Source organism: Thunnus albacares, chromosome 6 (genome assembly GCF_914725855.1).
Source record: "Thunnus albacares chromosome 6, fThuAlb1.1, whole genome shotgun sequence".
In the NCBI taxonomy this organism is placed as follows: Eukaryota; Metazoa; Chordata; class Actinopteri; order Scombriformes; family Scombridae; genus Thunnus; species Thunnus albacares.
In genome coordinates, this window is record NC_058111.1 from 8212613 (window position 1) to 8229648 (window position 17036).

Consider the following 17036-nt stretch of genomic DNA (forward strand, 5'->3'; position numbering starts at 1 on the left):
TCCAAGACTCACACATTGTGCTGTGCCAACACAATGGCTTAATACAAGTAGATCTAGTACAAGCAGAGTATTTCTAGTTTTTCTAGTATGTTTCCCCAGTCTTAAGTTTCCCCAGGTCTCCCCTCTCTTCCACTAAAACATGTCATCTTCTCTTAGCTTCACCTTAACCTATGTTGTCGGTGCGTTTACATGTTAAGTCCCTTGCCTCGTGACTCTTACTCTTGTTTATCTAAAGTTGAATTTATATAATATACTGAAATGTAAGATCCATTAAAGTAAATCCACAGACTCAAAGTCTAACATACATATGATAATAAGGACAAGGTAACAGGAACGTTTGGCTTTTTGTTCTTTGTCCAAGCATAAAATGGCCTTTGTCTCCTTTGGTGATGTTATCATGAAGATGGTGTTAAGACCTGAAACGATCACCGATGGCGTTGCTTTAGAGTTCCCTAAAATGCAGCAGGTGCAGCCCTTTCAACAACAATGAGTGTTTTTGATTTTGCACCCTCTGAAAGATAGGGATCAGTGGGATCTGCAAGGGTCATTGCTTTTATCAGATGAAGGTGACAGCTGACAAGAGCATGTGCCTGTCGGCTTCAGTAGTCAAACAAACAAAAGAGACTCTTTTTTTTTAGCATGCTGTATTTGTCAGGATTTAGCCCTAGCCTGTAATGTTGTTTTCCACACAGAACATGAAACACACAGATCATGATGCAAACATGTAAAGACAGAATACCCTTGAAACTATGTATAAACCATAAAAGATATAAGGATGTGTATTGATATATATGCAAATAAACATACAATAACAAGAGCCAAACAATGCAATAATTTTGCTAATTCTCATATTGCACAAAGCAAAATAACAGGCCATTGTTACTTAGAGATCTATGTGTGTTTTCAAGATTTCTCCATGAATTGGGTTCGCATTTAAATGTTTTTACTTTTGAGTGCTTTCATTGACAAAACAATGTGTAAGACACATATGCATGCACACATTGTCATTTCTTTCCCCCATTATTTTATGAGTAAACAACTGAATGAGAAATGTCAGAAAATCTATCCAACTATCCCCAGTTACCAGTTTCTGTAGTTGGAGTCAACCTTGCAGCCAAGATTTGTTACTGAGTTGGCAGTTTATAAGTGTAGAGAGACCTACTTACATCAGGTACAATCCAATACAACACATTTTACCTTCACTGACATTGATAGGGGATGGAGAGAGTATAAGAAATACCGTTGAGTATTATGCAGTACAGTTAAGCAATGCCTCAAACTACAACTGGGGTGGTGCAGTGGTTAGCACTGTGGCCTCACAGAAAGAAGGTTCTGGGTTTGAACCCACTGGCCAGCTGACATCAGAGACAACCTTTATCACGAAAAGAGATAACAGCCATTTTATGCTTGGACAAAGAACAAAAAACCAAACGTTCCTGTTACTTTGTCCTTATTATCATACGTACATTAGATTTTAAGTATGTGGATTTACTTTAATGGATCTCACATTTCAGTGACCCTCTAGGTACAGAAATTGGATGGATGGATGGACAAACTACAACCTCCAAAAATACAACCTCCAAAATGGCTATTGAGTTAAACCAACACGTAAAGAGTACGGTCTTGACCTGCTCTATGTGAAAAATGCCCTGAGATGACTTTTGTTGTGATTTGGCGCTATATAAATAAAAATTGATTGATTGATTGATTGATGTTTGACACTATGGCAAGCTAAACTGAATATATCAGAATTGTGACAACTTAACTACACAGACATGCCAATATTAAAGAGCGTTATAGCATGGTTTAAGCAGTTTGATCACTATGCCTAAATGTTTTGTTGTCTATAACAGTATGTCACATATGCATAGTGATAAACATATTGTTTATTTTTATGGCTTTGGGTTGGTCTAAATCTGCAGGGAGAGGCTATTTTAGGTTTGAGAAGCTCATTATTATCCCACAATTTGATTTTGATTCAGGGTACAATGACAACATGTTTCTGATATGTCTTGATACATCTCAATCTTTGGTTTGCATATGTCACTGTATGACATCTACAATAAGATAATTATTACTATCAATTACAAATTAAGTCTGATGACAGAGGCGTGACAGAAGCATGTCATCTTGCACTGACATAAACATTACAACATTACATCTCCCATGTAGCGAGAGAAATGAGCCTTTTGTCCTGGTGGTATTCTGAACCTTGGCTAAATGAAGTCAATGCAGCTGTCTTTTTTTAACAGGATCAAGTTATTTTTCAACAAGCCGTCTTATTGTCATGACTCACTGCTCTTCTCAACCTCACTGCAACTGTCACATCACTACAGCTTTCAGTCAGAGACGCTGGGCTGTGTTAAGTCATGTATATACTGTACATGTATGAACTGACAGTCCAGTCTGTTGCTGACATCTTGGTCCCAGTCAAATAAAACAGCTGTAGAGTCTTTTCTGGACACTGCCTTCATTTAAAAGTATTTTATGAATGTGAGAAACAGGAAGATTAGTTGGATTTAATGTGCTAATCTCATAATCCAGATGTGCAAGGCAGCTCTGGAAAGGTTTGGTCTAAGAAAAACAGCAACAGTTAAGCATTAATTTGCCATGATTAACCATTTCATATTTCATAAGCAGAATCTGAGTATATCAACAACATCAACGTCCCTTCCAGACATGCTCAAGACATAAAAATACTCAACAATTTGTGTCTGATATTGTTTTCCCTCAAAACAATTACTTCCTTAGAAATCCTTAAAATGACATTTACTCCCCTCATTGGAAAAATCCAAAATCTATGAATATGCAAATATTTTTAATTTAAAAAGTTCATAGCTAAAAGATTAGAACCAAGCAAAAAAAAAGTTACAAAACAGCCTATGCAATGTAAAAAGTACATGCTGACAAATCATTAAAACAGAGCCAAACTGAGAACAATAGTTAGCACGAAGAGGCTTTAAACTCAGTAATTGCTGGTACAGTAAGTAAAAACACTCTTTCAAAAAACATGGCTTTATAGAAATGTCAGTACAGGGGCATTTTTCTGAGACTAATTAGATGTTAGGAAACCAAATGTTCAGCAAAACCATTGTTCTAGAGATAATTTGTATGGTATGTTAAATGCATGTTAAACATCAAAATATGCGCTACTATATCCACATTTTATGAAAATATCATCAAAGTAGCTTTCAACAAATCGGGTTAAAGAAATAAATGCCTTATTTTTAGACACTGTATCGTGTTTTGTCTTAGTAGTTGAAATTAATGTGGTTTTTAACTCTCCCTGTAGTAAAAGGCATTTTTTCTGAAACAGTGGAAGGTTCTGCATTTGTTTAGTGAACTGTGGACAACAGCAGTGGGAATGTGGTGTATACCTCAATTGAGCTGATTCTCAGCAAGATAAATGATTTAACTGACTACCAACCAAGTACTAATTGCTTTGCTTATCAATTTTCAAACTCACAATACCTTTAATTTCAAATGGAGTTCCATATCCTGCTTCTCCTCAGAATATGTAATACAGTAATTTCCCGCTCTCCATTTATAGATAACAGTTTTTTTGCAGTTGACAAGTCCCCAAGGGCACATAATTATTTCTCATTTTTGTTCATTTCTTTCATAGCACTTTATCATGTAGTGCAAAACACTCCCCAACCCCCTCTCCAGAACTATGATTAGACTCTTGATGAGCTTCAAGCTTCTTTTTTTTTGCATTTTTCTTTAAGCATTATATACATACAGCAACACTTCCATATCATCCGTAATTTCATCTACTTGTTTTAGAAGTATTATACTGTTGCTTTGGAATAAAATGTAGTGATGATTAGCTGTCATGGGAGACTTAATTGTTTGTGTAATCTTGAGTTGTTATATTTATAGTATCATAAAAGACAAGATATTGGCACATTGCCCTACTTAACGTGGAGTAGAAGACTAGTAGAAGTTGTAGGAGACTGCAGTGACAGCAATGACTAGTGACAGCCTCAACTGTAGTTGATGTTTCAGAGAGGATATTCTGAACCTCTGTGGACTTTAAAGGATGCTATTTCTCTCCTGCTCTGTCACACTTACCATTTTATTCCATTTCAGACCTCGATGATAGTTATTTCCTGATTATACAGCGTATCTGTGGTACCTTGGAAGAAATTCATGTTTTCACCTATGACATCAGAAGTGCCTTTACACATTACTCTAATGGCCACTAGATGCTAGATGCTCCAGGAAAAAGACTGAGTATATGGAAGCCAAAGGGGACATACCCTTTCTAGTAATATAGGGTGTTTTTTTTTTACAAAAGAAATGATGGTCTTTATTGGTAACTTCATATGTGTTTAACAGGTGTCTTGGTGGTGATTTGGGGTATTAATGTTCCATTAAGTAGATTTCAGGTCTTACAGAGGAATACATTTAGGGACACACAGGCTTCAAATCTCCAAACCAACACCTTGTTGCCTAAACATGGATTTTTCTCAAACTATTTAAAAAAAAAAAAATTCAAAAATGTATTACATCACAAATACTATGCCCATATTTTTCAACAGTGCATGTATTTTCTGCAGACTTTGGAAAATACATTATTTTTCCTCCTATTTCACTCAGAACTGTCTCTGAACTGTAATACCTCCTTATCCTGCTGTCGCTTGCCTTTGCTGTAGAACACCATTTTTTGCTGTAAATTATTCCTCACAGCATGAGAAACTGACTCGATCTCATCAGGTTTACAGAGGATAGTACAGAGAGTAGTGCTATATATATTACAGAGATCTGAATGCAGCCTATAGTCAAACAAGTAGCAAGCAAGCTACACTCTTAAACCATCAAGTTAGCATTTTTATAATTCTGTCTCCCCATTTGGTCACTGACCTAAGTGCTCGGATAACACATTGATTTTGCATGCATCACTTTATAGTGTAATACACATTTCCAAACATTAACTGAAACACAATTCTTTGGGCCAAATTTGTCATTTGAGTACTTATGACCAATTTTACTTAAAACCATAGTCATGCCTATATACGATATAACTCCTCATTGTTTCGCCTCTTTTTCCAGACTTTGCAAGAGCTGTTGCAGCACGGCCTATATCATATGCAGCAGTGTTACGAATGAAACCAGACAGCTCTTCGTCACTGCTCAACTCACGCAGCAGACCTCGACAACACCACAGTGGTGGACTGGTGACTCCTGACTGGCCTGCTTTCTCAAGTCACCCCCTGTCAGCCCTGAGTCTGCTCAGCTCTCAGGAGGACTACAGGAGTGAAGGTAAAACTAATGATGCGGTCAAAGCTACAGTTTGTTCGCTCTTGCCTGAACCAAAATTGAAAAGTGTTGCTTTTGGTTTCTTCAAGTTCACATACAAAACAAATATAAACACATTGTACCTTTTTACATAAAAGTAACATAACCTAACAAATTGCTCAAAAATGGTACAAACATGTCTTCCTGCGTAGGCATCATCCACAACTTTAGCCAAGGATAATGAACACTTGTGTATACTTTGTATGCTGCGGTGTTCATTATTTAAGAAAACAGGAAGAGAAAGCTGAATATGATTACCTGTTAAGAGTGGTTTGCTGTTATTTTGTTAGGAGTAATTGCTGTCAAATGTCAGCATCTGCTTCCCTCTATCAAGATAAATTTGCATTTTTGGGTCATTCCCTTTTATTAGTCCTGAATTACATTTTCAGTTCTGACCAACTGCCTTGTTGTCACGTCATGCAAGACTGAGCTCTGAATTTTCAGGCATTCTTAATGTAAACGCTTGGTATTCTTCTCACTTACCAATAAAAAAACAAAAACAAAGTAAAAGGTGGACACTCCAGAGTTTGAATAAACCTCTCAAAGCATAATTGGTGTGAATGCACTCTGCTTCAGTATCTCTGCACTCTGCCAACAGTCTGCCATCTCTGGTCTCACTTTATGTGTGCAGGCTTACTGCCTGTTTAGATTCGGTCTGGAATTGAAACTCAACTATCCATCATCACTGTGCATGGGCTGTAGTGACCAGGGTCATGCCCTTTGTGAAATTGAAGTGGGATCATGGCAATATCCAGCTCTCCTTGTGTTCCTGTCAGTATAGCAGGTATAGATATGATGGATATCTTTGTCAAAAGGGAAGATTTAATGCTCCAAACACAGCATGGAAACACACTGTCATATATCTACATGGGTCACTTGCTGCCCTGACTTAGAGTATGAATAATTCTAGAGGATATAATGACACATTGAGGCTTTAATATATGATTAATCACATCATGCTTATTGCATCTTGAGCGCTTAATTAATGGAAATCTAGCTGTAGCTGCTGAATTGGCAAACAGGATAGTACACATTGGGAAAAATGAAATGAGTCACATTAAAGGCAGATAGAACGTCTGGGATGGGGATGGCATTAACAATAAACTCCTTTCTTTTTATTTTTCATTATGCCTCTCAGCTTTTTCCTGCCATCTTTTCAGTCTTTTTTCTTCATTTCTGGTGCCTCTCTGCCTATCTTTCTGTCTTTTTTACTTTCTGGCAGCATTATCACTATGTAGCCATAAAATGACTTACATCTCTATAACCAAGGTGAGAGTAATGCCTCTCCATTGTCAGCGGTGACAAGAGCATTACACCATTGCACTGGATTGATGTTCAGTGAATGAAATGGATGCCAAAAAGTAATGCACCTGTGATGGCTTAAAGGGGATATTGCTTTTTGGCTCTGTGACGAGAGATGGCCATGGCACTTGAAGTTGAGTGATTTAAACAACTTCTGTGTTTGTGTTTTGTACACACACACACAGAGCATATGTCCTTAAGCACTGAAATCTGGCTTTTTAGCAATCCGACTCTAATGTTTTCAATGCTCACAAAAAATGAAACCAGTAATTAAGCAGTGATGGACAACAAGGTGTACCCAAAAAGAAAATATGAAACAACTTTGTGGAGTCAATTTTCTTTGGCCTTTGCGATTGTCGTGCTTAAACCATTGTAGCTTTACAATGTAAATAAGACGATTATGCATCAATTGTCCATTTATTAAATAGTTTGAAGTCAACCTAACCAATGTTTTGGTTTCACCCTTGAGCTGAAGCACAAAGCATATTTTTCCATGATGAGATTCAACTGTTGCAGTCAGGAAACATGACACTCGATCTCACTTATTTTTTTTCTTTTGCTTCAGTGCACTGTAGTCGAAATGAAAAAAATAACTATAGGGTTAGAGTGATTACATTCAGCTTTCATTTGAAGGTGTTTACATCCACATTCAGTGGGAGTTCTTGCCCATGTAAATCACAGGGGCCAGCTGTTCTTTTAGAGGGTCCATTTAAATGAACTCTGAAACTACAAGTGCTCGTTTCAGCAGTGGAGAGGTTCGGAAGCCGATTCATACAAGTCATCTACAGAAATAAAGTAAAAGGTAGGATAGTGGAAGAAGTCTCAGTAGACTCATGATGACACAGCCTGATACTCGCTGCAGGCCCTTATGATAGGTCAAAACATCATTTAATATTAATACTGGACTTCCATTGGGATGCTCACCCATTTTTTGGCACATTTCACTATGTGTATGGATAACAAACACAAGTGTCATTTTACCAACAACAGCACCCTCAAATCTGTAGTCATGTTCTGTTGTGGTGTAAAACAACAAACTGCATAACATTTGATTAGTAAACTTAGACAAACCATTTATTTCCACATCAAAAAGAAACAATGCACATATGATAGATGCATGTATGTGTCAAATACATGATTTACACAATCTACACGATCCGCAGTAACCTTACTCCTCATTTTATCGCTTATTATACAGCACATCTTAAAAACAAAAGAAGAAAGAAGAAATTCTCACAAGGGACTTTCAGGACCTTGGGCACAGGCTCATTCATAAATCACACACCATCAGCAGGTGACTGAACAACCAATAAATGATCATAAATAACACCAGAGACATTCAGAATTATTCAAAGCCCTGCAGACTCTGTCAGTGCGACTCTTAGCTATAGGGCACTAGCCTCAGTGTTCAGACAAACAACCTACAGTAGGCTACATAACATAACACAAGCTACATATCCTTCTGTGTTCCTGCTGAGGATATAAATACACACAGGCATCCACTGAGAGACATTTAAAGGGACAAAGGGGGCAGACAGACACACAGTGTATTTTACCCACATTATTTGATGTCAAAGTCCCTTCTCCTTTCTTTCATGGAGATAAATTATACATGTCATATAAGGTTCCACAGCATTTGTTGCTGCGATGGTCATTTTGTTTTGTTGACAGAACTCCATCTCTAACTGATATCATTACAACACTGAAAAATAAGTCAACTGTCCTGGTTGTTTCATTTGGATTGTGTTCTATGCTTAGTTATGAGGGCACAGCATAACTTTACTGTAGAGCTCGACTTTCTTCTCAAGCAACTTGGCCACACACAGTTTCACAGTGACTTGACAGTGACCACAACTGACTGATACTTACTATTTTATAATCAAAGAATGCCAACTTCACTTTACTGGGCAAGGCTGCTATATCGTGTTTGACCACACATACTGGCCAACACTTACTAGCTATTACAATTCACTTATTTAAGGACACTCAATGAAAAGTTTTTATATGGCAAAGACCCAGCCCCAGTACAGAACTGCCACAGTCTACATAAGATGAACAGTGTAGGAACTGTAGCCCTCTTTATACACCCTCCCCTAGTATTAGGAGACAAAAAGAAAAGTAATTGGACAGTTTGGAAAACATAATGCCATCATATAAAGTTGTCACATTTTGCAGTTAATGATCTCCTGTAGGCTACAACTTACAGATGTCATCAGTCAAAGAGCCTGATGATGCTGTGCTGGTTTTATGCCTTAAGTCTGGTCTTTATTTATTTAAACATAAGTGAGAGAAGAAAGCCGTGATTCTTTTTTTGTCATCAAATCATTCTTAAATAGTGAGAAATACTCAAGATTGGTGACTTGCATTGTTGTGTTCTTTACGTATGTATCAGAGCAAATGCAACGCCAGCCAAACCTAAATGTTCAATATAACGCTGTGTGTTTAAACAGACAACATGAATATCTATATACAGTAAGAAAGTCAGCCCCTGTATTGTGCAGTCACACGTTAACACAAAGAGCAAAACACTAACTATCTGTATAGTGGGCTTACATTCTTCATAAATTCATGATCTCATAAAGAAACCTTCTGAAGAAGAAGAACATAGGGTTCCGCTGTCTGTTATAAAATCTGAAATTCGAAGACGCAGTATACTTAGGAACCCATCTAAGTGCATAACTTCTGTGTTAACAGAAGGCTAGATCAAAGAGTAGAGTACTCAGAAGGAACAGAGGAGAATTGCAGCAGGGACAGTCAAGCAGAAAACACCAGACCAGTGAGCACATCAATATGTTGCTGGATTTGTGCTGAGAAGAGATCAAATTTAAATGAGAGCCGCTTTAAATTGCCAACAGTAGCACCTTAGATCAAGAAACAGTTTGGCTTAGGTGTAGTCATACTTTTTTATTAAGTATTAAATAACATTTCACAAATTTTACATTGTAAAAACATTGATAATTCAAGCTTTTAATTGACTTTTTAATTGACTACACTAACACTAAATGTCATAACATCCTAATGTTTAGTACTTTTTTTGTTGCAACGTTCTGTAACACTCTGTTGACATACTTTCAGCAGCTTTTAGACATTGTTGCTAGGCAATAAAGAAATGTCATTTATCTTTAGATTTAATTTGAAGTTATGTATTTGGTTTAATAATGCCTTCAGCCTACTTGCTTATCTAATCTCAACTGTAATGTTTTTTCATTTTATTTTTGTCCTGATGATTTTATTTAAAGTCCAACTGAAATTAAATTGCCTTTTTGTCTTTTACAGCATACACATTTTCTCTGTAAATCAATTGTCCTTTGTTTTCTTTTGAGAAAAAATCAGAAACCTAAAGGGAGAAATTTAGATTTTAAATTCTTTCAAGTCCTTATTTTCGATACAGCAAATCAAATCTTGCAGGAGGTCAACACTGAGCCTAATAGCGGCTGGCTAGTTGACTCTGAACAACAACCCACATCAGCTTTACTGCTAAAGTCTCCCTCTTATCTAACTTACAAACAAGAACACACATGTTGTTCTGCATCTTAGCTTGTTGAGTGTGCCACCGCTAAACATTCCCTGAGGAAAAGTGCAGCAATAACCTCACTTAGCAGGCTGGATATCTTATTAGCTACTCAGCTGCAGCACATTAAAGCATGTTAACATACCTGCTGTGACCTGCTAATCATGGTGAAGCATAACAACAATAGCTCAACAAATGGAAAGATGCTTCTTCATGAAGTCATATTGTTGTCTGGAAGGCGCAGAGTTTTGCGATATGAACGCGCAGCACCACAAATCTGCAGCCAGAGGCAGATAATGCAGGTTTTTGATAGTTCTTTAGTATAATGACAATAGAAATGAATAATGAAAAAATGTGGTGAACCCCTGTAATCCGATGTCTCCCACTTAAACAGGCAGAATACCAAGTTATAACCAGAAAGATATGATGTGTTCAGAAATGCATGTTGCTATTTTGTTAAAGCCTGATGTCATTTGCACATGATTTAATCATGGTAAACACAGTGGACGTCCATGTGTAATGGCACTGCGCTCTTGCACGGCACTTTTGAAATCAGAGGTTGCACATTTATCTACAAAGCCGTCCTGCTGCCTTCATATGGCTGAAAGGATTTCATGAGCTGAAACTAAACTGTTTTCATACAGTATTATGCAGCTGTAGACAACAGAGAATCACCTCTATTCATTTATAGATCAATGCTGACTTATTTAATGACATTTCTACACATAATTAATCCGTTATTGCTGCACATATGCTACAAGTTTTTACTTTTTTCTTGTTGATAAAACCACCAAAGTGGCAGCAGATTGATATTGCACCGTAAACAGATGTAGTTCTATTCTTAGCACAGTGTCTAAGACCCAATTTCCAACAAAATAACAACTCTTCTTCAGCTGCCTCATTTGAATGAACCTCCCACCTGTTGGTACCTCTCCTGTCAGCTGTGCACCCTGTGCTCAGCACCAAAATACCACACAGACGGGCAAAGTGAATTTCAAGGTCAGGAAAATACCAAACTCGGATAGTGCTGCTCGCTCTGGTCACTGTGCTGCCACGAAAATAGGGCCCCTTGTGTTGTATTTATAGTTTATTGGGGTTAGAGTGGAAAATAATGAAAGATACTAAAAAGTAAAGGCATATTATATGAGGAATGTAAGAGCGGTGTTAAGTACAGTGATTTAATCCTTATGTAGTCAAAAGGCAGTATTTAATATAAACCTTATAGATAGAAATTAAATATTGATACATCAGCAGTATTGAATTAGACGTGAAGAGCAAGATGATGCAGTCAACCATAACATGAAGGGTAAGAAGAAAAGCACAAAAAAACTATTCTTTTCTGACATTATATTTGAACTAAGCTTGTGCTCTCATGTAAAAGCAATATTTTATCTATTTTATTACATGCATTTGTATATAGTGATTAAGTAATACCATATTAATACCCAAAGATAAGAGCTACTTGCAGTATTTGTTGCCCAGAATTTAACAATGTCTAAATCCCAGCTGGGGCCTTTTTTTTTTTTTTTTTTTTTTTTGGATAACACTTCCACCGTGGGCTTGTTTTATTTCTTGTAATTTTGCTTGTAGAGCTTGTTATAAAAAAAGTAAAGTCCCTGGCACAGGCTATTAGGAGGACAGTAAACAATGTTGGAGGACTGACAGAAAAAGGAAAGATTGTGTTGTTGCAACATCTCCACCCTGATAAATGGAACATTGTCTATTTTTTACTCAGCGGTAGGGTGGTCAAATTATTCTGTAAAAGCCTGGAAGATCAGTGAGAAGAGATAATAAATAGTATGTTGGTACAAATGTACTAACAGTGTCTTACTAATGTTATCACTCATCCACCGGATACCATTGTTTGAACATATGTTATCGCTTTAATGTGCAAGTGGGAATCATAGCAGGAAACTGGCCGCAGAGACTACAGATGTTTGAACTCCCAAAACCTGGCCAAGAAAAAAATGTACTTTGATGTGTTAAGACCCATGTCGGCAGCACTGTTGGTCACCACTTGGCCCTCTTTGCAAACAACACTGGTTCCAAAAGACATGAAAGTAATTGGATGGTAGCTTAAACTATTATTATTAGTCATATTTGCCCACTGTTACCACTATTATTATTAGTCATATCTCTATTATTATTCTTGTTGTTATTGTTATTATTGTTGTTGCTGTGCTTCTCTGTGTCTCTCTCTCCTCTCTCCCCCTCCCTCTCTCTCTCTCTCTCTCTCTCTCTCTCTCTCTCTCTCTCAACCCAACCGGTCAAGGCAGATGGCCGCCCAGCTAGAGCCCGGTTCTGCTCGAGGTTTCTTCCCGTTAAAGGGGAGTTTTTCCTTGTCGCTGTTGCCAAGTCCAGGGCTCATGGGGGATTGTTGGGTCTCTGTAAATTAGAGACTACGGTCTAGACTTGCTGTGTGTGTGAATAGTGCCCCGAGATAACTTTTGTTGTGATTTGGCGCTGTATGAATAAAATTGACTTGACTTGACTTAAAGGTTGAGCTTAAGGGTGTGACATTTCTAAAACATCAGCTGTCTGCCGAATGTCCAGCTAGTTATTGTTACAGTCTTATTTTGTTGTTTATAATTCCATCGCACTATGGGTCTGTCCTTCTTCTTTTTCTCCTGTTTGCTATAATGGAGGTTGGTAGGAAATATGTACTTATACTAACCAAACTGGGGGAACAATTGGAAAAGTAATTGGATGCTAAAACCGATGTGCACTCCTGTTATGATAATTGCAATGATCCTTGTCTTTATCTCTTCCTTCCCCATAGAAAGTGAAGAGTTTGGGCCTGTTTTTATCCAGGAGCCAGATGATGTTATTTTTCCTTTGGATTCTGATGAAAAGAAAGTGGTGATGCACTGTGAAGCACGGGGGAATCCAACACCCACATACAGGTGTGACATATATTTGTCTGTCTCCTAATTGCAATCCTATTTTCACAGCTCATTAGCTTGTCTTTCATCACAAATATATTAAAATCTCCTTCTCTATTTTGTGTTTTTTCAGTTGGTACATCAATGGGACAGAAGTAGATGCAGACGCAGATTACCGCTACAGCTTCATTGATGGAAACTTAATTATTACCAATGCAAGTGAGATCACTGACTTTGGGAAGTACCAGTGTAAAGCAGAGAACAACTTTGGGACTGTCCTAAGTCGGGATGGTTATTTGCAGTTTGCATGTAAGTAGCCTTTTTTATTTTTTCATTAAGCTGTGTTTACAGTTCTGTGCTGCTGATAGTATGACATACTCTCTACAGTAGCATGGAGCTCCTTATATCTATGTTGGAAAATGTACATTTCAGTCTGTAAGACCGAGAGGGGGGGATGAAGAATATGGCTGTCATATGAAGCATATAATTATCTCCAAGCTCTTTGTCTCTCTGAGTCAAAGGGGTCCAGGGGAAAATAAGCACTAGTCTGTCTAAAGGTTTTGTTGCTGTGTGTTGCTGGTTCCTACTGGCTCCATCTGATATTATTGAGTTGCACTGCTAACAGGGTATGTGCCCTCAAATGCCATGTCTCAATGGTAAATGAGAGGAAAAAGCACATTTCTTCCCCCAGTAATCCCCTGGCCTACCTCCAAAACATCATCACAGGCTAAGGCAGCATACACGGAGAGACCTGGGGCACTATGCTGGGAGGAAAATACATTGTTGGTTTTCTCGACAGTTTCCTCAGGAGCAATGACCATAATAGCCTTATTGGCATGTCTACAGGGAGTGTACCGTTCTCAGTCACTGAGCTGTTACTAGAAAGTATAGTACATGGTCTCATGTGTTGTTATGGGGACTTACAGTTGTTACAGGAATTACTGAGGAAACAAATGGCTAGATTAGGCTGAAACTATGTAGACAGAAAAAAGGAATGGAGTTCTGTTCTATAAAAGCACTATTTTCTTCAGGTCCAGAACCAAAAATTTATTTTTAGTCTAGTTTGTTTTCATTCATATAGTTTTATATATATATCAAAGTAATAAAAAAAAGTGAACAAAAAGGAGTAGTTCTGTCCTAATTTAGATATAAGCCTCACTGCATTGGCAAGCTGAAATACCCAGATGGTAAAGCAAAGACACATACATCAAAAAAGTGTTGCTAGTTTGTGAATGACAGAAGCTGCTCCTCAGCATGTAACCTCATCTGTCCTCTAAACTGTCCAGATCTCTTCCTACTCATCTCCCCACTTGGTGGTCAAATCAGTATGTGAAAAGAAAAAAGTTTTGTTTTTATTTTTCTGAAAAATCAAACTTGCCTAAAAATGAGCAATGTACCATGTAGGCGCTCATTTACTAGTCTAAGCTTTAAGCTGAGACATGAGCAGCTTTTTTTTTAGTTTTGCACAGGTACTGTACATTTTCTTGACACTTTATTATCTATCAGATCCATTGTGGCATTATGGAAGTTTTTCTTTCTGTAATATTTTACCAGCATTTTTGTTTAAAGGGACCAATGTGTTTTTTGCAGTGCACCTTCTTCATTGTTCATTTTATTCAATCACGTTTGTGTTTCTGTGGGTAACTTTAACTTCTCTATCTATTGAGGCTGATGACCATATTAGCAAAAACAGCACATTACCAGACAAGTAGCTTCAGTCCTCCATCTGTGTCCACACAGGATGTGTTCAGGAAAGGTTGTCCACCTATGTTTTTGCAGCACTCAGAGCCCAAAACATAATTACTGTTGTTATGACTTTTAGGTCTAAAAGGTGAGTGTAGACCATTGTATTGATTAAAATAGACTGACTTTTTGTTAAAACAAGCCACACTTCAGCTTCAGATTTTTTAGTTCCAACAACAGGTCATTTATTTGGGGGCATGACAGGAAGTACTGTGAAAGGTATCACTGCTCTTCTGTAGATTTTAGATAATGTTATATTAAAAGATAAAAGGTTTCACTCATATGAACAGATATGTTTTATCACAGAATATTTGATATATGTGATATCTGTCTATGACAGAATAAAAATAAAAAAAGTGTTAACTTGTCAACATAGTTTTAATAAACTGAAATGACATTTGTTTTGATGATCATCAGTCATTGCATGTTGAACTGATTCCGCATTTTTTTGTTTATATATATTTTTTCAGTTAATGATTTGCGAGCGTTCATGTCATCAAGATGTATGATTAGAGAGTTGGTCGTGTTAGGATTAAAATACTGCGCATTGACAATATAACAGCATAGCAGTTAAATTTGGGTTTAATTACATTGAACGTTGGTGTGTGGCTGTTGTGAGGCGTCCATATTTGTTTGGTTTTCAGGCACTCCCGTATTATTAAATGTGAGGTTGAATACATTGGTGCTTTCAGAAAAAAATGTTTTTCCCAGTTGTAATTATGAGTTGGACGTTTACGTGAATGCTATTTATAAGTTGGAAACTTATTATGATAACTCTGAAATGAATGAGACTTCTGAACTCAGATGAGAAGAGGGGCCAGTTTATTGGAATTTTTACAAACAAGAATTTATTTCCAGTCTGCATGTACACCTTTTTTTTTAATACAAACAAATCTGTATATGCAGACAGGAAATAAATTATTGTGTGTAATTTGCGTTTGTGGAAACCGCCCAAACAGTACAAAAAGTATCCGAAATCATCACAGCCCGCCCAATTAAATAAAAAGGAGCCCAATGCAATCTGGCAACACTGGCAGGACATTCCACATCTCACCAACTGTTGTTGTGGTGAGATCTGAAAAGTCACTCAGAGAGAATTAATTTTTGGGCCATATAAATGGCCCTCATAAAATTATTCAGACACGTTTATCAACAACAAACCAAATGTTACAGCATGTTAACCCACCAACATCTAAAAACACAACAAATTAACATCTGAATATGGACAATTTACACATAAAGTCCCAGGAGATATCCAAATTAAACAAATATATACACACAGCACCACAAGCACAAACAAATAATATACACATTTAAACAAACATCCCAAACAATACAAAATCTACATATGCAACCATTAATACTGAACATTATATATCTGATGCAGTTCATAAATAAATAGTCTTTTATCCATATAAAGTCAAGTATGATGATTTTATCTTTTATCCTATCCCACACTTTTGAAATATATTCAGAAAATGCAAAAACATTAGGTACAAAAGGTATTCTATTAAAGCTCCATCCTCAATTATAGTCAAATCTAAACCTGGAACATGAACTTTTCAAAATAATATTTGTTGCAAATCATGATGTGAGGGACAGTAGAGAGTGAAATGAATTTCGTTTTGCACCTCATTTAGTTCACAATATTCACTGATTGTTTCATCTTCAACCACAGTTCTCTATTTTCCAGTTTCAATATGTAGTGGCAATATACCACATCTTATCTGTGCACACAGTGATCTCTTACTTTTAGATAAATTATACTTAACGTATTTTTCACTTTATAATCTTTTTTGAAATAAACAACAAGCCTTCTGCCTCTGGATGCATTTAGCCCAGACTTGGTATTTGAACTCCTCCATCTCCACATTTGATTTTTGAAAATAATTTTCAGATCCACTCTCAGGTAATAAATCTGATATGGCAGATGCCCATTCACCTCTGACAGAAAAGCCCCAATAAAATATTTCACTATCAACCCAGCAGTCTCTTCCACAGGCGTCACCATTTTGTCCTTCCATCTAATCTCACGGGAGTCCCACCCCATATCCCCACTAACTGCCAAAACAGGTGCATGTTAATGGAGCACCAAAGGAATCAAATTGCCTTATTATGGACATGTTCACTTTTTGAAACCTTTTATAACCCCATATTTCTGACACATGTCCATCTAAAACAGGACAGACACATGTTAGTCAGTAATATAGCTCAGTAGTTGTTGCTGCCTCTGAGCTTTTCTAAGATGTGTACAGAAATCCTGTCTAGTCATCTCACCCCATGACCAAATTTGTCAT

General features: G+C 37.1%; 1 protein-coding gene across 6 annotated transcripts in view; it reads left to right on the plus strand.

Annotated features, from left to right (window-relative positions):
* cntn5 (contactin 5) overlaps window positions 1–17036 on the plus strand; it is a 108638-nt gene that overhangs the window by 40171 nt on the left and 51431 nt on the right. For all 6 annotated transcript variants that reach the window (XM_044354354.1, XM_044354357.1, XM_044354355.1 and 3 more), the window contains exons 3-5: window positions 5056–5265; window positions 12894–13017; window positions 13130–13305. In XM_044354354.1, coding sequence (XP_044210289.1) covers window positions 5056–5265; window positions 12894–13017; window positions 13130–13305 — 510 coding nt within the window. The remainder of the gene's footprint in view (window positions 1–5055; window positions 5266–12893; window positions 13018–13129; window positions 13306–17036) is intronic.